A 23,218-nucleotide genomic window follows, 5' to 3' on the forward strand; every position below is an offset into this window, starting at 1 on the left:
AATTTTCCATTTTTATTCAACAAATATTTTCTAAGCAAATACCATGTGCCAGATACTATGGTACATGCTGGGGTTACAGGGATAAACATACCAGTCTTGGTCCTTGCCTTCATGGAGCCTAGTGAGAGAGATGAATGTAGCACATAATTACAAAACATGGAAAATGTTGCAAAGGTAAAAGAACACAGGATGCTCTGAAAAGAGTATAATGGAGAATTTCATGCAGATCAGTGGCTTTCAGGTATCCTTTCTCTCTGAAGAACAAACAACTGAGGCTGAGACTTAATTCAGCAAAAATATTCAAACTTAGTATTTAGGTTGGAATAAGGGAGAAAGGTGTCAAGAATGAACCCCACATTACTGACAGGTGGGTGGATGAAGGTGTCATTTACTAAAATGTGAAATATCAAGGGAAAAATGTTCTTGGGAGGGAGGCTAGATAGAGAAGAAGACTCAATTTTTGATCTTGTTAACTTTGAGATGTTGAGGGTGATGCCAGATTGTAGTTGCGCTTATAGGTCTATAGGCGGAGATATAAGAATGGGGTTGTCGTCATGGTGAGAACTGACAGAATGAGAAGAGAAGAGAACCCAGGGTAGAGTCCTAGGGAACTTTAAACTGAAGAAATTGCATAGAGAAGGGGCCAGCAAAGGAAGCAAAGAAGGACTGGAGTGGTAGGCAGAAGCCTAGGAAAGTGTGCCATTTTGGAAACCAAGAGAGTGAATCTTTCCATCTGTGAAATAGGAATAGCAGGGGTTCCTGCTTTCTGGGGTGATTGTGAATGAGTGAATATATATGGACAATGCTTGGGAGAATGACTGACACATACTAAGTGTTTTAAGTATTTTTTTAAAGATTTTATTTATTTATTTTTTTTACAGAGAAAAGGGAGGGAGATAGAGAGAGAGAAACATCAATGTGTGGTTGCTGGGGGTTATGGCCCACAACCCAGGCATGTATCCTAGCTGGGAATCGAACCTGCGACACTTTGGTTCGCAGCCCGCACTCAATCCACTGAGCTACGCCAGCCAGGAGTATTTTTTAAGAAGAAAAGAGGAGTACGTATATATAGATCTAAGGAGTTAGGAGATTTAGTTACATTGGGAAAAATAATCTTTCTCTGACTCTTAACCATTTTTTTAAAGATTTTTTCCAGTCCTTAAAAGTAAACAGTTGAGCACCAGCCTGCAAATGTAGGAGCTGAAGAGCCTAATTTTATTCTTTAGAACTATGTGATAAGATACTTGGCAGATTTTTTGCTTAGTTGTTTTAAGTGTCAGGAAGGCTAAAGCTGTGGTGACATTTCAACTACTCCCATGGATTAGGGCTTGAAACACCTGTATTTTCCCATCACTAGGTGAACCTACATGCTTGTTTCAGCCTTCTGTGGGTCTCTCCACTCATAACGTAATGGTAAAAAGATGACTTAGGGCAAAGAGCCCTACTTTGAAAATAAAAGTGTTTTGGAACAGAATCACAGAAATGGAGATCACATGGATGGTTATCAGCAGGGTGCGGGGGAGGGTGGGGGTAAAGGTACAGAGAATAAAGAACATAAATGGTACGTACAGAATAGACAGGGGGAGGTTAAGAATAGTATAGGAAATGTAGAAGCCAAAGAACTTATATGTACTACCCATGGACATGAACTTAGTTGGGGGAATGCTGGTGCAGAAGTGGTGGTGCAGGGTGGAGGGGAATAAAGGGGAGGAGAAAAAAATGAGACAACTGTAACAGCATAGTCAATAAAATGTACTTTTAAAAAATCAAAGAACTTTAAAACAAGGTTTTTTCTTCAAAGAACATAGTGTTTGTACAGTATACACATAAAACTATTCAATGCAACATATGATTGAGTGCTAGAATGTATGATGCAGACAGAAAGTACCAGAAGAAGTTACAGAAAGGGACTATATAGGTGGTAACAGCTTTTTTTTTTCTTGAGGTAAATGTTTTCTGATGGCTTTCTCCATTCAAGATGCATTTGCTATGTCTGTTTTACCAGTGATTTAGTGAGAAGTTACAAAATGGTTTATGATTGTGTATGTCAAACTTGACCACTACAATCAATTTTATAATCTAATCTGCGGGGGGTGGGGAATACGGAAGGTGGTAGGGGATAAAAATACAACCTTAAATATAATTAAGACCAAAATGTTTTAGGAGATACTTTCTCCCTAAGGTCAACATAGAAATATTTCATAGCGTTTTATTCACGTAAAAAGAAAAGAATGTAATTGTGTGCCTCCATATATTCCATATATGGACTTCCATATATTCCTTTCACAGTGTCTCAGGTAAAATAGCTGGAACTATTGCACATTTCTAAATGAAGAAGTAGACATATCACACTTGACAGTAACCATACACAGTGCCAAAACCTCAAATATAACTAATCTTCCCAATTTTAGTCCAGTTCTTAAGTCTCCCAAAGTATATGTAAGCTGTAACACCTGAGCTACTTCTAACTCCCTTGATTGTTTAGCCATTATCCTGTATTTAATATCCTTTTTCTTTAGTCCTATACACCACTGGTGAAATATCAGAAGGCAGGGAGGGAGGTAAAGGAACAGTGGTTACACAGAGACCATCTTTTCCCTAAATGAAGGGCTTTCTCGTTTGTACTCTGCCTATGTTTGGGAATATTTTCTTGACCTTCATACTTTAAATTAGCCTTGCAAATTGGTTCTAAAATATCATAGCCTACAAAGGTGTTCTTTTACCTTCAGCATTATGGATCATTCCCATGCTTACCCATGCCTGCAATCCCTGTCATTAAGCAGTGAGAACACAAGACATGTACTTGACATAACTTAATAGAAAGATCATGGAAATCAGAGAAAATAACTGATGTATTTAGTATTGGCTCTATAGTTGATTTCAGAAGTATCTCCTTTAACGTCTCCCCACCCTGAAGCTCTAAGAATATAAGCATAGATTAATTTGTTTCATGGTTTGAAGTTGGGATGGGTTTGTTCCATTTCGGCTGCATTGTTTGTCATCAAAGGTGAAATACCAGATATTTGCTATGGATTTGGAGAACCCGTGGTTTTCAAAGCATTGTTTTGAAAAAGTAAAAACTCAAGTTTTTGAGGGTTTTGTATTTGGAAGTAGAAAAGTGTAATAGAGAATATGTGGCTCAAGATAAAAATGTTTTTCTCGTATCTGCTTGCAAGTGCCTGGTACATGATGCTTGGGTGGGAGGCTGGTATGCTTGGCAGAAAGTCTTAGTCATTCTTCAGCTGCTTTAGTACCAGAGCCTTTTGGCCAGAATATGAACATCACCCTGTCCTTTAACCCTGATGGAAGCTGAGGAATGATCTAGCTGCTATGTTGTCGAGTTGGCTAGTGCTTTAGCCTTGATCCTGTTCTAAGGGTATTCTATGTCTCTGTGTTTTTGCCCAATTCCTTTCTGGGTGGACTCTTCATATAGTGTGCCCTGGAGATGCGAGATTTTCCTTTGGCAGCAGGAGGCACACACCCAGAGAATGCTGGAGCTGCAAGGGGAAAGGACCCATTTCCACAGCAGAGGAAAACAAAGAGGAAAAAGGCATACAGGTGGCCAGCACTAAGGGACACACCCAGCAAGCAGTGGGCCGCTGCCACTGCCCTCAGTATCCATTTCTGCTGTAGCCCGAGACAAACTCGGGGAGCCTGTCCCTGTTCGTGACTGCAGGCTCAGGATTTCAATCAATGCATTCCAGTAACCCAAAAGTGAGGAACTCTCCGTCAGGAAACACACAGAGGTAAGGGCAAGAGCTGTGCCTGTGATCACTTGGGGATGTTGTAGGGGGACCGATGTGTGGAACTAGAAGTAAATGAAACCAAATGGGGAAAGGAAGAGAAAATAGATAAGTAAACAGTAAAAGGATAATAAACAGGCAACATTTATGTTCAAAGTTTTTCTTTGCTATTCTTTTGTCCATCATCCTTTGACCTCTTCTCCTTACCACTCTCTCCTCACCAAAGCACAAATAAAAGGACCTTAAAGACTACTCAGTACAATGTGCTCAACTTGGTAAATGAGGGAACTGAGGCCTGGAATCGTGAGGAGAACTAAGGTCCCTGAACTAAAACAATGGCCCCTGGACTGTGAAGCTTTTTCCTTTGGTCCATAGCACTTAAACTGACATTTTACAAGAATTTTTCCTAGTTCCCTGGGGGTAGGGGTTAGTGTACTTGCTCTGTGTGATGCTGCCTATTGGTGAGGTGGGGGTTGAGATCTGGAGGGTTTTCCTAACCTGGCAGTCACAGAGGATTTCCACACTCTTCTGGACCTGCTTGTATTTTCCAGCAGGGAAGCTGGACTCCCGTTGCAGCTGTCCCATGTCATCAGCTGCCAGGGGTTCGGGGCTGGGTAGTATTTTGATCTTCATGATGCCTATTTGTTTACTCTGCACTAGTCTTAGTGTAAGACTCTGTGTACCATTGTCCTTTATTGACAGAAGCCCTAGAGATGGGTCTCCATGTGGCAGGCCATTCTATTTGGTCCTTCTTTCTGAGATGGGAGCAGGGGTGTAGAGAACAAGCAAGTTGCTAAGGTGAAACATGGAGTGGGTACTGAGGCTTCAAGTAATCACCCCACTGCTTCTGCTTCCCCCTAATTTGTGATGGCCAGCTATATCCAGTGTCTGATCTCCCTTTGTTATTTGTCTCTTTTAGTAGCCCTAAGTCAAAGCAGGAGGTGATGGTTCGTCCCCCTACAGTGATGTCCCCATCTGGAAACCCCCAGCTGGATTCCAAATTCTCCAATCAGGGTAAACAGGGGGGCTCAGCCAGCCAATCCCAGCCATCCCCCTGTGACTCCAAGAGTGGGGGCCATACCCCTAAAGCGCTCCCTGGCCCAGGTGGGAGCATGGGGCTGAAGAATGGGGCTGGAAATGTTGCCAAGGGCAAGGGGAAAAGGGAGCGAAGTATTTCCGCCGACTCCTTTGATCAGAGAGATCCTGAGACTCCAAACGATGACTCTGACATTAAAGGTATGTCTATAAGATCTTTGAGACTCAGAGGGATATAGGTATTCCTGAGGGAAAGCCTCTGACATTGGTGGATGTTGGAGAACCTAATAGCCAAGTGAGGAGAGTAGGTGTCAGATTTAGGAGTTTGCAGTTTAAGATGGAACTGCTTCTTCCCAATTTTCTGTACTGAAGAATAGTTTGGAACCACCTAATTGAGGAATTCTTGCTCTGAAGGATGTGCAGGTTTTGGGGGTTTATGGTCACATGTTCCATGACCCTAACCATGTTCTGATGGATGTGCTTCAGTATCAAGCCAAGTAGCTCCAGTTAGTTAATGCAAGTGGCCCACACTGGAGCAGTTTTTCTAGCCTTTCCTTTTCTTCTCCATCAGATTAATCCTCCAAAACGTGGGTTTTGTGCTGTCTGGTTGCCACTTTGCCAGAGTTGTAGGCACAAGGGGAAGTCCTGGCACTAGTCTAAGTTTGTCACAGCTGATCTCAGTGGGGCAGGAGTGAGTGGCTACATGTGATAGAGATCAGGTCGGCACAAAAATGGAGCGATCCAGCAAAAATATGGAACCAGTGGCTGTGGTTTTAGGCCTTTTTTCTACTGATTTTAGAAAAAGTCTTTAACTGCAGGTCAGAACATGAAGTTAGTATTCAAGAAGTGGAAGTGTGATTCTCAAACCCAAATTAGAAATGAAAGCCTGGGTGAATATTCAGCTGTCTTTCCTTCCTCCCTCAGGTGTTTGTGGGAAGCCTGTTAATAGTGCCAGCACTGTGCTGGGTGTGGGTGGTGCCATGGCCAGGAAGACAGATACAGCTGCTCTCCTGAAGGATTTGAGTGCACCTAGACAGACCATTAAACAATCTCGATAACATTTGTAAAATGCTAAATGCTAAAATAAGAGAAATCAGGGGCTCTGGGTTCAACTAACAGGGGTATCTGGTCCAGTCCAAGAGGTTCCAAAGAGGTTTCCAGGAAGAAGAGACGTTTATGCTACTATCTGAAGGATGTATGGTAGAGGAGATGGGGGGAGAATGTTTTATAATTAGTCATTTAGAGAGAAGCCTATTTCCGTTTTTTATGAGTAAAAGAGGTTTCCTCTTAGCAAGGTACTTCCTCCTTAAAATTCTCAAGGTGGGTTTGTGTTAGAAATTTGTATATGCTGGCAGAAGAGAGTTTTATTCCTTCTATGACATGAATCTTTTCATTCTTTCAGAATGTAATTCTGCTGACCATATAAAGTCCCAGGATTCACAACACACACCACACTCGATGACCCCGTCAAATGCTACGGCTCCCAGGTCTTCTACCCCCTCCCATGGCCAGACTACTGTCCCAGAGCCCACACCTGCTCAGAAGACTCCAGCCAAAGTGGTGTATGTGTTTTCTACTGAGATGGCCAATAAGTAAGTTGATGGCTGTGTCTTGCTGTTGACTTGGCTTGCACATTTGGGCACCTAAGTTCTTATTGATCCTTTTCTCCCTCCATCCCCCACACTTAAGTTAACAGCATAGAAAGAGGTCAAATAAAATATAAAACCTCCCCAGCTCTGCTTCACAGAGGCAGCCACAATGATAACTTCCTTGGCTTTCCTTCCAGAAATATTTTGTGCTTATGCAAATATACATATATACCTTTTTAAACACAAAAGGGATTGATTATGCCATATACTTTTTTATAGCTTCGTATTCTTTTTAAAAATGATGTAAGTAAATACATGTCTATTTTGGAATAATTAAAAAATGTAAGTAACTAAAAAGAAAAATATCTCTGGAATTCATCAAGATAACTACTCTGAACATTTTGGTACATGTGTTTCTGGTGGATGGATGGACAATGGATTTTTACTTATTTATTTATTAAAAATATAAAAATAGCCTACATACAGTTTTCTGACTTTCTTTTCAATTAAGATTTTAAAATTAATGTACAAAGTGAATTTTGACAGCCTTAGTATCATTAGGTGTTATGAGTGAAAGGTTTTCTTAGGCTCCGTTGAGGAATAAATGCCAATCAGCCACAGTTAGGCAGTATAGAGCTTTATTGAGGTTTGTGCACCTAGGCGAGGTTCTCCAGTCCACACAGTGATGCCGGGGGAGTCACCCCAAGCAGGGAATATGGCGGGGTTTTATCTTGGTTGGCTCTCTTCGTGGGAGCTGGGGATCGGTCCCCTTTGAACAAAGCGGCAATATACCATTGGTGGTTCTCTTTGCACCCTGGTTTGACGTTCGCCGTCTTTTCCGGGTTATAGTTCAGCCGCCATTTTGTCCTACCCCGCCCATCCTGACAATGAGATTTCATGCTCACCCTTCTCAGGTTGGGATTTCGAACTAGGCTTCTCTATAAAATACCCATCACAGCGTACTGGTTTGAGGGAGAAAATCTTGGGTTTTTTTAATGTCTCTTTTGAGATTTGCTAATGGCTATCTTTTAGTTTCAAGAAGTTTAATGGTAAATGGTAGAAATATGAGGGGGGGCTCCCCCAAAACAAATTATCTTCTAGAGGCCATGCCCCTTGTAGTACAGGATTGCCCCCACTAGATGAGTGTTCTAGGAACCTTTCTGTATCAGTGCACCAGCACTGGTGGTGCATTGTGAGTGGCTACATTAGGCTTCAGTGAATTTTTTTGAAGACTCTTTTAACACCTTTGCCCACTTCATGATGGGAGATTTATGAGCACACCTGCCGTCCCTGCCCACACTGCACTGAGTGTTCAGCAGTTTTTGACCAACAGGGCATGACCCCTGTACCCCACCCTTCTTATTCACCTGATCTCACCTTGCCCCAAGCAACTTTTTTTTTCCCCCCAATGAAAAAGTCCTCAAAGGGAAACATTTTGCTGAGGTGAAACAAAAAATGGCAGAAGCATTTAAAAGGGATCAAAATCGACAAGTCCAAAAAGGAAGAAAGTCTTGATAGGTGCCTTGCATCATATGGATAGTACTTTGAAGGTGACTGAAGTTTAAAATGTAAGAAAAAATACATACTTTTTTATAAATAAATTGCAGGGGTTTTTTTGGGCCCCCCCTTGTATAATGATAACCTATTTCTGTTGATCTCTTCAACATTTCTGGTGGTTCTCTATACTTCTCCTTCCTCCCTCTTACAAGTTCAGTATGGGGTGAAAGTGCTTTGGATTCAGAGTAAGTGAACTAGAAACAAGCCTCTGTGTGTGCCTTTCTGTCTTTGCAGAGCTGCGGAAGCGGTATTGAAGGGCCAGGTTGAAACAATTGTCTCTTTCCACATCCAGAATATCTCAAACAGCAAGGTAGAGAGAAGCACAGCCCCCCTGGTATGTCGTTTTGGAATTGATATAATGATTTAAAGGTTCTGACTAAAGGTGGGAGATGGAGAATGTCATCTATAGGGCAATAGTCTTGATGTTATAAACTACATTCTGGGCATTTAACCTAAATTTGGTATTGTGGTTTGAGGCCTATCACACTATACTGGCCTTTTCTACTAGCCAGCTGGTAATATTGATCAATTACTAGGAGGGAAAAGATGGAAAATAAAAAAGGAGTTAGATAGACATCTTACGATTTCTTTCATGTAACTATCTCTGGGAAAATCTAAATTCTAAATTAAAGCAGGATTTAAAAAAAAAACACTCGAGTTAGATGAAGAACAGAAAAAAGCAACAACTAAAACTATAATAGTGGAAGTACATGCCAATAAATCATAGTCATAGAATCATAAGGTCATAAATAAATCAGAGTCTTGGTAATTTTAAAATGATTCTTATTTATTTCAAAATAAGAGTAATTAAAAGTATTCGATACTTTTGATTGCTTGATATTTTCAAAATTATAACAAATGTTAGTCTGTTTCCTGCCTGGAACTTAAAGCACTTAACATAAACTACATTAGAAAAAATATACAGTGGTTATTTTAACATAGGTAGTGTTCCAAATTAAACCAAAAGATATTTTTTGTGTCTGGCATTGTTAAGGCATTTCACTGAATGCTATGGGGACACTGGGAGGTTCAAGAGAGTCTCTGCTTTCAGGAAGCAAAACATCTAATACTGGGATTACTCTTGAACATGGGAAAAGTTAAATGGCAATAAATGACTGAAGTGACAATTCAAAATAAAATAGATGACATTTTGTATATGTTGTATATCAACAAAGCTCCTCTCTGTTAACAGAGTTTGGGTTTCCCTAGACTTGAAAAAGAAATTTTATTTTCCGCATGCATCTCTACTATGTAAGGACAGAAGATGGACATATCCAATATTTAAAATATGTGTTTATCTGTATATATGTTTTTTAATTTATACTTACATAAATTAAAATTTTATATTGTCTTAGGATGCATAGGATACAATGCAGTTCAACATTTTATTGACTTAATGACAGATTTTCTGAAGAAGATTGTATTTATTTATTTTCAGAGAGAGGGAAAGGGAAGGAGAAAGAGAAGGAGAAAGAAACGTCAGTGTGTGGTTGCCTGTCACATGTTCCTAACCAGGGACCTGGCCTGAAACCCAGGCATGTGCCCTGACTGGGAATTGAACCAGTGACCCTTTGGTCTGTGGGATGATGCCCAACCCAGTGAACCACACCAGTCAGGGCTTAATGATAGGTTTTAATACAGTTTTTTCCTCCACCTTCTTTGATGATAAAATTAAATCAGAAAAGGAGTTAAATAGGAAATTAGGAATAGTCAAATCACCATTGCTCCAAATCTAAAATGAAAGGGATGGTACTGTCCCTGGCCACTGTGATTCAGTTGTTTGGGAAGTTGTCCTATAACCAAAAGATTGTGGATTCCATACCAGTCAGCGCACATGCCTAGGTTGTAGGTTCAATCCCGTCAGGGAGCCTGTGAGAGAAGCAACCAATTGACGCTTCTCTCTCATATCAATGTTTCTCTCCCTCCCTCTCTCTCTAAAAGCAATGAAAAAAATGTCATCGGGTGATGATACAAAATAAAAGAAAAAAGTATAAGAAAGGTTGGTACTCAAATATTTCTTCTGTCATAGTCACCTTATTTGAAATCAGTGCCCACCCCTAGCAAAGAAAACTTGGCTGACAAAACCAAACTTAAAATGGCACTGGAAGGAAATGAAGGTAACCCCCACAGTCAACTTAAAGAGTCAGAGATGTGGATAACACTTTGACCATACAGAGTCCTATAGACTCAGCCAATCCTGACCCACACCAGTCTCTGCAGATGGATGTGCGTGGATACCTGCAAGTGAAAAACACTTATACACAGTCACAGAATGTGAACATTCAAAGATGTGCCTTTGAGTAAATGCAGATGACTACTTGAGCAACAATAAAATAATTTTTAAAAAATGTGCCTTTGTGTTTGTGCAACAAAAACTGTTCCTATGCAGAGATACACAGGTAAACATTCCAGAGAGGAGATGGAGAGGTAAGCAAGATCCTTAGGGTTTTGGAAATATAGACTGGATTAAGTGAACAGGTAGGAGCAAATGAACAAAAAGGGATCATGTGGCTCCCTGGAGGCTGGTGAAAGATCTCTGAGGTGGTGTTTGTAGGCTGGTCAGTTCTGTTCCTTAGTACCTCAAGCAATGCCAAAGTTTAGACCCAGAACATGCATGTCCTTCTTCCAAGTACTAACAGCATTCATGTCACCTGCTGTAGGTGAGTATGCTTTTACCAAGGACTCAGTATGCATTGCTACTTAATTAACAATAATAAGGCAATCATCCAGCCTGTAAAAAGGGCAGTCTGCTATCCATTGGGAAGAACAGATAAAGAGACACCATGAGCTAGATAGCCTCATATTTCTCCACAGACACTTCCTGCCTGCAGATTATCTTGCTACGGCTAATGTAAATTCTTATCAAATATAGAGTCAGTGATCACAAACTGAAAACAGAAACCAGAGATGCCAGGCTCTCTGGAAACTCAAGGAGAGGAGTACATTGGTCATCACTCTGCCAGAAGAGACACTGAAATGGGGTGGCCTTGCCTGTGGCTTCTGGCTGGTAGTGGATGGGGCTATAACAAGTACTTTCTCTTTCAGTTGAAAACATCAGGCCTTTTGATTGAGATGTCTGCATATAGAGTTAGTTATACTTTCAAGGAAAGAAAAAGGTGTTAGGTACAACCTCCCACATACCAAGAAACTAATCTTGCCCCGAATCAGAAACACATAGTAGACATGTGATATCAAACCTGTGCCTTGAAATAGATGCTCAAACATAATCACTTTGGCAGAGTGGCTCTCCCTGGCATGCTTATAAAGTTATTGAAATCTAATCTTCAGTCAGGGGAGGACAGTGCCATTTGACAGTAAAGTGAAAGAAAAAAAAAAAAAATGTCTCCATGTCCAAAGTGGGATTGTACACAAGCAATTTTACAGCAAGTGTCAGGGTAGATTTGTGTGATTGATATGAGTCCTTTACAGCATATCTTGCTGTTTTAATTGCCTTTCTATTCAATTTACCGGTGATTTTTACCTTTTAAATCTCGTTTATCTTCAGAACACACAGATATCTGCTCTTCGGAATGACATGAAACCTCTCACACAACAGCCCTCAGCTCCAGCCAGCCAGGACCAGAATTCTTCCCAGAATACCAGACTACAGCCAACTCCACCCATTCCGGCACCAGCACCCAAGCCTGCTGCGCCCCCTCGGGCCCTTGACCGGGATAGTCCTGGAGTAGAAAACAAACTGATTTCTTCTGTAGGCAGTCCTGCCAGCTCCACTCCACTGCCCCCAGATGGTACCGGGCCTAATTTGACGCCCAACAACCGAGCAGTGACCCCTGTCTCTCAGGGGAGCAGTAGCTCATCAGCAGATTCCAAAGCCCCCCCGCCTCCACCAGTGTCCAGTGGAGAGCCCCCAACACTGGGAGAGAACCCTGATGGACTGTCTCAGGAACAGCTGGAGCACCGGGAGCGCTCCTTACAAACACTCAGAGATATCCAACGAATGCTTTTCCCTGATGAGAAAGAATTCACAGGAGGACAAAGTGGAGGACCCCAGCAGAATACTGGGGTATTAGATGGACCTCAGAAAAAAACAGAAGGCCCAATACAGGCCATGATGGCTCAATCCCAAAGCCTAGGTAAGGGACCTGGGCCCCGGACAGATGTGGGAACTCCATTTGGTTCTCAAGGACATAGAGATGTGCCCTTTTCTCCAGATGAAATGGTTCCATCTTCCATGAACTCTCAGTCTGGGCCCATGGGACCTGACCACTTGGATCATATGACCCCTGAGCAGATAGCTTGGCTGAAATTGCAGCAGGAGTTTTATGAAGAGAAGAGGAGAAAGCAGGAACAAGTGGTTGTGCAGCAGTGCTCCCTCCAGGACATGATGATCCATCAGCATGGGCCTCGAGGAGTGGCTCGAGGGCCTCCCCCTCCTTACCAGATGACCCCCAGTGAAGGCTGGGGACCTGGGGGTGCAGAGCCATTTGCTGATGGGATCAACATGCCACATTCTCTGCCCCCAAGGGGCATAGCTCCCCACCCCAACATGCCAGGGAGCCAGATGCGCCTCCCTGGCTTTGCAGGGATGATAAACTCTGAAATGGAGGGGCCAAATATCCCCAACCCAGCATCTAGACCAGGTCTTTCTGGAGTCAGTTGGCCAGATGATGTGCCAAAAATCCCAGATGGTCGAAACTTCCCTCCTGGTCAGGGCATCTTCAGTGGTCCTGGCCGAGGGGAGCGCTTCCCCAATCCCCAGGGATTGTCTGAAGAGATCTTTCAACAGCAACTGGCAGAGAAACAGCTGGGTCTTCCTCCAGGGATAAGCATAGATGGTATCAGGCCCAGCATGGAAATGAATAGGATGATCCCAGGCTCCCAGCGACATATTGATTCTGGGAATAATACCATTTTTCCTCGAATACCAGTTGAGGGCCCTCTGAGTCCTTCCCGGGGTGACTTTCCAAAAGGAATGCCTCCACAGATGGGCCCTGGTCGGGAACTTGAATTTGGGGTGGTTCCTAGTGGGATGAAGGGAGAGGTCAGTCTAAACATCAACATGGGATCCAACTCTCAGATGATACCTCAGAAGATGAGAGAGGCTGGGGCGGGCCCTGAGGAGATGATGAAATTACGCCCTGGTGGCGGAGACATGCTGCCTGCTCAGCAGAAGATGGTACCCCTGCCATTTGGCGAGCACCCTCAGCAAGAGTATGGCATGGGCCCCAGGCCGTTCCTCCCCATGTCTCAGGGTCCAGGCAGCAACAGTGGCTTGCGGAATCTCAGAGAATCAGTTGGGCCTGACCAAAGGACTAACAGCCGGCTCAGTCATATGCCACCACTACCTCTCAACCCTTCCAGTAACCCCACTAGCCTCAATGCAGCTGCTCCAGTTCAGCGTGGCCTGGGGCGGAAGCCTTTGGATATATCTGTGGCAGGCAGCCAGGTGCATTCCCCAGGCATTAACCCTTTGAAATCGCCCACAATGCGCCAAGTTCAGTCACCAATGTTGGGCTCACCCTCTGGGAACCTCAAGTCCCCCCAAACTCCATCACAGCTGGCAGGCATGCTGGCGGGCCCAGCTGCTGCTGCTTCCATTAAGTCCCCACCTGTCCTGGGATCTGCTGCTGCTTCACCTGTTCACCTCAAGTCTCCATCACTTCCTGCCCCATCACCTGGATGGACCTCCTCTCCAAAACCTCCCCTTCAGAGTCCTGGGATCCCTCCAAATCATAAAGCACCCCTAACGATGGCCTCCCCAGCCATGCTGGGAAGCGTAGAGTCAGGTCAGTATGTTCACATCCTCACAGTTGCACCTTGTAGCTAGAGATTGCAAACGCCTGTTTTATTTACTTTTAAGAAATCTGGTGTCCTCACTTGATTGTGCAACCACGGTAGGCAGCCTTTGCCCAGATGGACATATTTGTTGGCAGGGTGCATGACCAGTATTTCCATGGGGTTATGCACAAGTTTCTGATCCTGGCAAAGAAAACGGGCTCTTACTGCTGAATATATTTGCTAAATAGGACTGTTACAGGAAAAGGGAAACGGGAAATCTGTAATTTCACAGAACAATTTGCATTTGCACAGTGAACACATTTTGACAAAATAAAATGTCAACATTGGATAAATGTATCTTCTTTAAATATTAGATCTACCCTTGTGTCAAGAAATTCTGAATATAATCCCAAGTAAAGAAGAGTCTTCTGAGAGACTTCAGTGGTTCTCATAAATGCATGTTGACCACAGAAACAGTTACTAAAGCTCCTTAGTAGACTGCTATTTTCATAGATCAGCTACAATTTATTGGTATTTTCCTGCTAGGAGAAGCTCTCACTGATAATGGTGGTTGTGAATGGGACCAGAGGTGGTCAGTGGAAGGTGAGTACTGAGGTGTAAATTGTTAATACTAGGTCTGAGCTGTCTCCATTTGAGAAAGACTAAAATCAGGATAAGATAGAAGATTTACCCTATAAGCTAAAGTGTTTGTTGTGTTTTATTTCACAAAATCCGTACAGTAGAATAGCCCTTCAGACCTTTTTAATTCAGATATCTTGTATAAATTAATCAAGAATGTATGTAGGGTGATGGGTTAGTACCTCAGGTCAGAGCACTAGTCTGACCTCACAGCATACTAATCCCTGAGTTGAATTCAAAACTGCAGCTCACAAGGGAGCAATCCACTTATTCTGCATTCTTTTCAGTGAAATAATTGTGGATAAACCGTGTGTTCCCAAGCTTGAACTAATATTTTTAATGCACTCTTGGTGTGTTTGTCTTCCCCTCTGCAGATCTGTCACCTCCACATCACACCACTGTCTCCCTCAGCACATGTACTGAGCTTGACTAGAAGATTGATGATTTGTGTCCTGGGTCTAATAACACTGTCCTGTTCCTCTGTCTCATTCCTGGCCTTGCTAGTTCATAACTATAGGACCACTAGCCTTCAAAAGGAATCTAATTTCCTGCCCATTTTTGTTTTCTTTTGCTTGTAGGAGGCCCCCCACCTCCTACAGCCAGCCAGTCTGCCTCTGTGAATATCCCGGGAAGTCTGTCTTCTAGCACACCGTACACTATGCCTCCAGAGCCAACCCTGTCCCAGAACCCACTGTCCATTATGATGTCTCGAATGTCTAAGTTTGCAATGCCCAGTTCCACCCCATTATACCATGATGCTATCAAGACTGTGGCCAGCTCAGATGACGACTCCCCTCCTGCTCGTTCTCCCAACTTGCCATCAATGAATAACATGCCAGGTAAGAAATCAGGAAGACAGGTTGTGGTAGACAAGAGAAACTTATTGCATGTTTTCTTGATAACTATAGACCCAATAGATGGAGATTCAACAAGTTGAAAAATATACCATTTAAGTTTCAATAGAATTAAAGTGTCTTGACTAGGGGAAGATAACAATAATAATTTTTTATTAGGTTGATTCAATATGTGTTTATAAGAAAGCAGGTTCCTTACAGTTCCTTTTAGAAGTGCTGATACTTCTGTTACCTGGGTTTTTTTCGGGGGATCCTTCTGGAGCAATACTGAAAGCAGTTTAATTTTAACATGTTGATTGAAATATCTTTAATTCTCAAGTATTTTCCTAAAAGGGCAGCCTCAAACCACACGCAGCCATCGATTTCAGACAGTGGAAAGCCTCTATTTCCTAGAGAAGCACTTTGCTTAGAACTAGAGAGAAAATTCCTTCATTCTGTATCCCTGTACTCCTTCACTCCTCTCTACCTCCTGCCCTCCAAATCTCACCAAACACTAAAGGAAATCATCTGAGGTGGTGAAGGTGATCCGCAGAGAGACCATGACTTTTCAGCCATTGTGATTGCTAGGAACTCTATTTATCAGCAATCCTAATTAATCAAGTTAGATATGCTATGTAGACAGCATAAACGCCATCCTTATATACTGAGTGGTAACTGCATAGAAATACCAAATATTTAAATGTCCCAGACTATATGGTAGAACCTACATGCTTTCATTTTTCATTCAAAGTTACCATTTCTTTAACATTTCAATGCTTTCTGTGTAAGGCAGTATAAAATGATAATGCCAAATGTCAATTGATGAAGGCCTGTTCGGTTTCCTTGTTGTTATTTCTGATTCTTGGATTTATAGGACTACTTAATCCTCCTTCTCAAAAAAGGACCATGCTTAAATCACTTAGATAAATTGTTTGCTTATATATTAAATGTCTTTAATTGAAGAATATTGTATACTCATTTGTATATTTATTTGTAACTTTTCACATAGGGCACTTTCTTCCTAGCTGTCTTCTACATACTCTGTGTCATATAATTTAAGACAATAATGTATTGTCTTGCTGAGCTGTTGCTTTGTTTGCCCCTAAATGTGTTACAGTCTTATTGAGGGCAGGGGTAGTGTGTTGTATATATTCCTAGTATGGTACCATGCACATCTTATGCACAATAATTTTTTTGTTAATTTGATTTATTACAGTTCTTCTGAGTTGCTTTTAGTTAAGTTGATTCCTTTGATATTTTTATTTTTCTAGGAATGGGCATTAATACACAGAATCCTCGAATTTCAGGTCCAAACCCCGTGGTCCCGATGCCAACCCTGAGCCCAATGGGAATGACCCAGCCACTTTCTCACTCCAATCAGATGCCCTCTCCGAATGCCATGGGACCCAACATACCTCCTCATGGGGTCCCAATGGGGCCAGGCTTGATGTCACACAATCCTATCATGGGGCATGGGTCCCAGGAGCCTCCAATGGTACCTCAAGGACGAATGGGCTTTCCCCAGGGCTTCCCTCCAGTACAGTCTCCTCCACAGCAGGTTCCTTTCCCTCACAATGGCGCCAGTGGGGGGCAGGGCAACTTCCCAGGAGGTATGGGTTTCCCAGGGGAAGGTCCCCTTGGCCGCCCCAGCAATCTGCCCCAGAGTTCAGCTGATGCAGCACTTTGTAAGCCTGGAGGCCCAGGGGGTCCTGACTCCTTTGCTGTCCTGGGGAATAGCATGCCTTCAGTGTTTACAGACCCAGATCTGCAGGAGGTCATTCGACCTGGAGCCACCGGAATCCCTGAATTTGATCTGTCTCGCATTATTCCATCTGAGAAGCCTAGCCAGACACTGCAATATTTCCCTCGAGGTGAAGTCCCAGGCCGTAAACAGCCCCAGGGCCCTGGTCCTGGGTTTTCGCACATGCAGGGGATGATGGGCGAACAAGCCCCCAGAATGGGACTAGCATTACCTGGCATGGGAGGCCCAGGGCCTGTGGGAACTACGGACATCCCTCTTGGCACAGCTCCATCCATGTCAGGACACAACCCAATGAGACCACCCGCCTTTCTCCAGCAAGGCATGATGGGACCTCACCATCGGATGATGTCACCAGCACAATCTACAATGCCCGGCCAGCCCACGCTGATGAGCAATCCAGCTGCTGCCGTGGGCATGATTCCTGGCAAGGATCGGGGACCTGCTGGGCTCTACACCCACCCTGGGCCTGTGGGCTCTCCAGGCATGATGATGTCCATGCAGGGCATGATGGGACCCCAACAGAACATCATGATCCCCCCACAGATGAGGCCCCGGGGCATGGCCACTGATGTGGGCATGGGTGGATTTAGCCAAGGACCTGCCAATCCAGGAAACATGATGTTTTAAGCTGCTAAGATTGGATGTGCTGATCCTTATCAAGATGAGATTTCAGGTCCTGAGGGCTGCTTTGGGGGAGTTCCAGGAGACTGTTGATCATGCAATAGGAGAACAGAGACCCGAGGGCTCCTTTGGGGGAGGGGGGAACTCGAGAATGTATGGATTTACCTGAAAACAAATGATTCATTTAATCAACAGGTGTGTTTTTTTTTAAGATTTATTTTTTAAAAATTATTTTTGTGGACTTGGGTATCCCATGATGGCACCTACTTTTGGGAATCTGTAGCTGTGCTTTAGAATTGCCATCGGTCGTGTGTTGCACCATTCTCTGTATGTTTACGTCCTTTGGACTGGCTTCTCCCAGGATTCTTTTTTGGTTTGTTTTTTGCTTTGGGCTTTATATTTTGTGTACTGTACTATATTGTAAAAGGAATTTTAGCAGAGACTTTAGTCTTTGGGACAAGAGGAGAACAGGAATGCTGGGCTGTTTACTTTAGGTGGAGAATCCATCTTCAGACCTTTGGACTATTTTCTTTCAACTCCAGTGTATAGAAAAACCAAACTACAACCTCAGAGCAGAGTATTAACGAAAAGCACAAAAAAAAGGAACTAAGTTCAGCAAAGGGTGGGGGGAGGGGGAAATGTTTCTTTTTAAAAATAACGTCTAGGGCATTTTGTTTTTCAGTTCAAGTGCTCTTTAGCACCCTCTCCAAGTCCGCAAATCCACCATCACATTTTTCTCTGGTTTTCCCTCCCCTGTCCTTCCCCACCTTGGTTTTAAGGGTGTTTTCTTCCCTTGTGTCCCCATGGGTGACCCCCACTTCCCTCCTCTCTTTTTCCCTTTGGCAGCTGCAATACATGGTTTTATTTTGGGGAAATACAACAAAAACTCGCCTTCCGTGCTAGGCATCATCCTGGCTTCTGGATGGAGAGGCCTGTCTTTGGGATGCGTGAGGATCTTTTCCATTTTTTCTTCCCTAATATACCCTACCCTGCCTACCTTGTTTTTTGTTTTCCTTTTATTAGGAATTCCCAGATGAATTTTATGAATGTGGGAATGAAACAGATGCTAAAAGCTACCCAGGATTTTTTTAAATTTTGTGGTTCTTCCCCTCTCTCCTCCCATGCGTAAAACGTTCTGTGTAACCTACATTAAATTTGGTACAAAACCACTCACCAGAGCTGTGGTGTCAGAAAAATAAAATATATTGTTTCTTACAAAACTGAACTGCCTTTTCGTTTTTTTGGATACCTGTTGCCACATGACTTAGAAGCATAGCATCTGTGTAGTGGAGTTGATTGACAGGGTGCAGGTTTGGGGAAGTATTAGGTTGGCTAAAAAGTCCATTTAGTTTTTTCCATAAAAGACATATTTTTCATTTTTACCAGTAACTTTATTGATGTGGATATTTTAACTATGTCAGCTATCATCCATGTGGTATAATGTTGATTGTTCTCACTTAATGTCTCGATTTCATATCTGTCAACTTCAGTTGATCTACCCAATCAGTGGAACATCGTCCAGTGAGAAATCTCCAGCACAAAACTTTGCAAACCACCTTTGACACAATCAGTCACAGCACCTTCTCCATACACTACACAAATCTTTTCTTGCCTTTCAGTTGTATTTTTACCTCTTTTGAAATCATAATATGCTGAAAATGTTGCTTATTTTCTTCCATCTTCAGTATTAAAATGGCTACACAAAAATTCACCAGTTTTGATTTTTTTTCATGCATGCTGATCATGACAGCTGTCACAATACAATCTAATAATTGTTTGGAATGAAGTTAAAGACAACTAAGCACCACTAGAGCCATCTTAATAAAAAAAAATGAACTTTTTGGCCAACCCAATATATGAAGTGCCTTCACAGAGGTAGCATATTTCTTGCTATTGAGTATTTTCTTGTAGATTTATCTTGTACTGTTCCTACCTCAGCCGTGAAATCATAGTTGAAGGCAGAGGAGCAACCCTGGTTCCCACTGCTGAACATTACCTCTAGATGCTATTAATGGTCTTTACTAGGAATTTTTTTGAGAGCCAATTCAATGCTGTGCAGTAATTAAGGCCAAAGTTACAGACAATTTGGGTAAGTTGAAATATCCCCAGAGCTTGTTAAGAAAAAATATTCTCACTATACCAGCAAATCATGGGTTTGCAGTTTGTGGGTTTCTGTGGTCCTTTCTGTCTCCTCGTCTCATTGCCTGCCCAGTGTCCCCCTATGCCAGCCCTGCTCAGTCTGCACAGTTCTCACTGTACATGCCTTCAGCACACTGGTGTGTATCTTGCAAGGGACCCAAGGGACTAGTTGTTTGTGTTTCTTTGCAGTTAGATTTGTTTTGGTGTGTGCCTTTCTTTGAGTTGTAGGTGTTTTAGCTCAGTGAGTGGGCCTCTGTGCGTATTGGTTCTTAGGTGAGAATCTCAGTCAGGAGCAGCAGGTGCAGTCATCTGCAGACAAACTCATACAAATTAGTCTCTGCTGGTGTTCTGTAGTCTGTTCTACCTGTGATTGTTTCTTTACGCAAAGTGGCTCTGAGAGCTGTTCTCTCTTCCACTTTTAGCAGCCTTCTTTTTCTCAGTAATACATGAGCCCCAGACAACGAAACCAAGATGACCACTTGTGTTCTCTGGCTCATTTTTGAGGGTCCCTATGAAGTCAGTGATAATCCTCTCATTTGCAGATGAAAAAACTGAGCTCACTAGTTTAAGAATTATGACACAATCAGATCTATTCAGATGGTCCTAAGTGGTAAAAAGTTTATCCTGTGAAAATTAGGAGAGTAATATGAGGATTTTGTTTCATGACTTATGCTCTATTCCTAGGTTCTCTGGCTTTGAGGTATATAAAAATAACAACAACATCATCATCATCATCATCAACAACAACAACAACAACAAAAACCAGAAACAGCTAAGATTGGAGAGCATGAGATGGGGCCCTGACTAAGGAAGTTTAGGACCTGGCATTTGTCCACTGGTCTGGCTTCATGGAAAGCCCCACTTCTTGCTGCACATAATAGTGCCAGTCACTAATGGTGTGTAGTCCCCAGGAGAGAGCCAAGAGCCTGTAACTGGTGAACCTCTCTGGAAGTGCCTGGGGATTGGGGCACTCCTGGCACAGCCCCCCTGCTAAAGAACCTGCAGATGTGCAAATCGGCTTCCTTATTTCAAAGTAGTTAATGTTTTTTAAAAAACACTTCATAAATTTTCATTTATCAGCATATACCTACAGCATTTCATTATGATGATATCTGATAAATTTAAGTTCATTTGGGGTTAAATATACAATTTCTAATTTACTAAGATTGCTATGAAATAAAATCAGATTTGAGAAATGCTTTTGCATGGAGAATGAACGATGCTAGATTTTAAAAGTCAGTGAAAGGGTGATAAAGATGTATAATGTTAACATAATCTTGTGAAAGCCCAGCCAGTGCCCCGACCCCTCAAATTTTGGTGTTGCGTGTAGGTATAACAATGATGTATTTCTTCATTCCAGGGGTAATTGGTGGGGTGTGGATTACAGCATTACTTCTTAGGAACTAACGAGTAGTATGTGGTATTTTACCTAAAACAGTGAAACAAAATAATTTACTGTTTAAAAGAATCTTCAGGTATAAATTAAAATAAACAATTGTAGGGGTCGTATGAAAGGTGGGCATGAGAAAATAAATTTTAGAATAACAATCATATATGGGGTGGGCAAAAGTAGGTTTACAGTTATGAGTATGCAAAACAGATTATTCTTGAATTATTAATTATTGTATTATAGTTGTAAACCTACTTTTGACCACCTCTGTACTTTAAACCTCTAAAAATGTGACACAAAGTTTTTCCCAGGCTTCCCACTCTCCTGCTGTCATTGGGGAGCTATGCTGCTGTACAGGGCCCTGGTTTGTTTTAATGCTGTGCTGTCATCTTTTGAAATTCTTAGTCATATTTGAATAGTGAATCCCACATTTTCATCTGCTCTGGGCTGTTGTGAACAAGCAAAATTACAGCAGCTGTATAGTTGTGCTGGGGTCCTGGTCTCTGTATTCTTACTTTTGCCTTGTGTGATTGCTGTGTTCCATTTAAACTGTCTATACTTTAGTCATTTTCCTTTACCTTTTCTGAGTACTTTCAAAGTGCTGACAGCAAAGGAAAGCTGTATTTCACACAAGGACTCATTTATTCAGCAACTGTTTAGAGTGCCTCCTGTGTGTCAAAAATTGTGCAAAGGCTTGGAGGAGGGAATATGTGCAGAAACTGATCATTACAATACAGTATCATCATTACTCTAGTGAAAGTGTAGACAGAGTACAACAGGCCAGAGAGGAAGGTACAGTAAAGCCTCAAGGGAAAGGTGATTTTTGAATTTACTCTTAAAGGAGGGAACTGTTTCCTGGGTGGAGGGTGTTGATGGGCCTTTAAACAGGAAGTGGGAGCAACAAAGGCCTGGATGGGCTTTTAAAGGAGCTAGAGGTAGGAAATGAGTCTAGGGTGAGAAGGCAGGTCACTGTAAACCCAAAGTAGTCCAACTAAGGAGTATGAACTTCAAAGTTATAAGCAAGGGAATCAGGTGATCAGATAGGCTCTTCAGAAAGCTTACTGGAAGGCAGGAAGATCACTTGTATAACTTGCTTATTCTATAAAATCCTTAGACTCATATCTTTTGCTTTAAAAAACATGAAATTATATATCCCATGTTGTTTAAATAACTTGAGCCTTATTACCACTTTTCTCTAACCCACACTAGTAATTTCTTTAAAAGTTACAAACCCCTGTATTTAAGAAAAATGAAATCTTAATTTGGTGGCAAAATTTTAATGACACATGTAAAGCAAATGGTTGATAAAGCACAAAAAAAAAGTTCATGGCCAAACATTTCCTGTTGAAGGGTGTTAAATAACCTTTTAAGATAGATTAAAAAGAAGGTATGCGATGAGGATTATAGAAATAAGAATTATCTCTCCCTTTTTAACAGGTCTCCTTACCTGGGTTACTGTAACAGATGTAATCTGTTTGTTGCCTATAGGTGAACCATACTTCAGCTGTTAACTTTCTGGCCCAGTGTTTAGTTATGTTGGCAGCCAGTACTGCTAAAGGGAGAAAGTGAGTGTATGATCACAGAAAGAGAAGATAGAAAGAAGATTCGGAAATAATTTCCTCACATATATTTTGAAGTATGGAAAAATTCAGTTATTTCACCAAACACATGGAGACTCAGTCTTCCCTTGCAAAATACCCCTTCAGCAATTAGGGGACCCTGTGCTTCCAAAGAATGGGTTTAAAGAACACCAACTCTAGGAAAGTGGGGAGACGGGGGACAGGATTGGATGGGACTGTGTTGCTGTGAGTCTCTGGGAAGCTTGGTTCTTCCTACATTACACCCTGCCCACAATTCTGCTAGACAAAGTGACTTCTCTAGTGTTTGGAGCTAGGGTTGAGGGCTTAAAGAACTTACAAATCTCAGTGGTGTCTAATTAATTAGTGTTGAGGGTGGATTTGAGTTTTCAGGATGTTTGAAATTGTTATTTATTTTTTTGCCACAGTCCAAGTTCTTTCTGTTAAAGGCTCCTGGGAGCCTGTTTTTATTTCTTATTGTTACTATGCTTCCAGGAGCTTTCATTTCCTCTGTGCTCCACTTCCAACATAGAAACCCCACAGCTCCTTGGGGAGCTGATTTCCCCGGAGACTCCTGCCTATCCCCATGTATCA

At 42.3% G+C, this 23,218-nt stretch overlaps 1 protein-coding gene across 10 annotated transcripts in view; it reads left to right on the forward strand.

Annotated features, from left to right (window-relative positions):
* Positions 1 to 18,738, forward strand: part of BCL9 (BCL9 transcription coactivator) — a 91,981-nt gene extending 73,243 nt beyond the window's left edge. For 8 of the 10 annotated variants that reach the window (XM_036015399.1, XM_036015401.1, XM_036015400.1 and 5 more), the window contains 7 exons: positions 3,434 to 3,746; positions 4,663 to 4,979; positions 6,181 to 6,370; positions 8,159 to 8,258; positions 11,430 to 13,671; positions 14,881 to 15,141; positions 16,407 to 18,738. In XM_036015399.1, coding sequence (XP_035871292.1) covers positions 3,694 to 3,746; positions 4,663 to 4,979; positions 6,181 to 6,370; positions 8,159 to 8,258; positions 11,430 to 13,671; positions 14,881 to 15,141; positions 16,407 to 17,524 — 4,281 coding nt within the window. In that variant the 5' untranslated portion in view covers positions 3,434 to 3,693 and the 3' untranslated portion in view covers positions 17,525 to 18,738. The remainder of the gene's footprint in view (positions 1 to 3,433; positions 3,747 to 4,662; positions 4,980 to 6,180; positions 6,371 to 8,158; positions 8,259 to 11,429; positions 13,672 to 14,880; positions 15,142 to 16,406) is intronic. The other 2 variants (XM_028502791.2, XM_028502792.2) reach the window with 2 other exon arrangements.
* Positions 18,739 to 23,218: the final 4,480 nt, after the last annotated feature.

This window comes from Phyllostomus discolor, chromosome 14 (assembly GCF_004126475.2).
Source record: "Phyllostomus discolor isolate MPI-MPIP mPhyDis1 chromosome 14, mPhyDis1.pri.v3, whole genome shotgun sequence".
Classification (NCBI taxonomy): Eukaryota; Metazoa; Chordata; class Mammalia; order Chiroptera; family Phyllostomidae; genus Phyllostomus; species Phyllostomus discolor.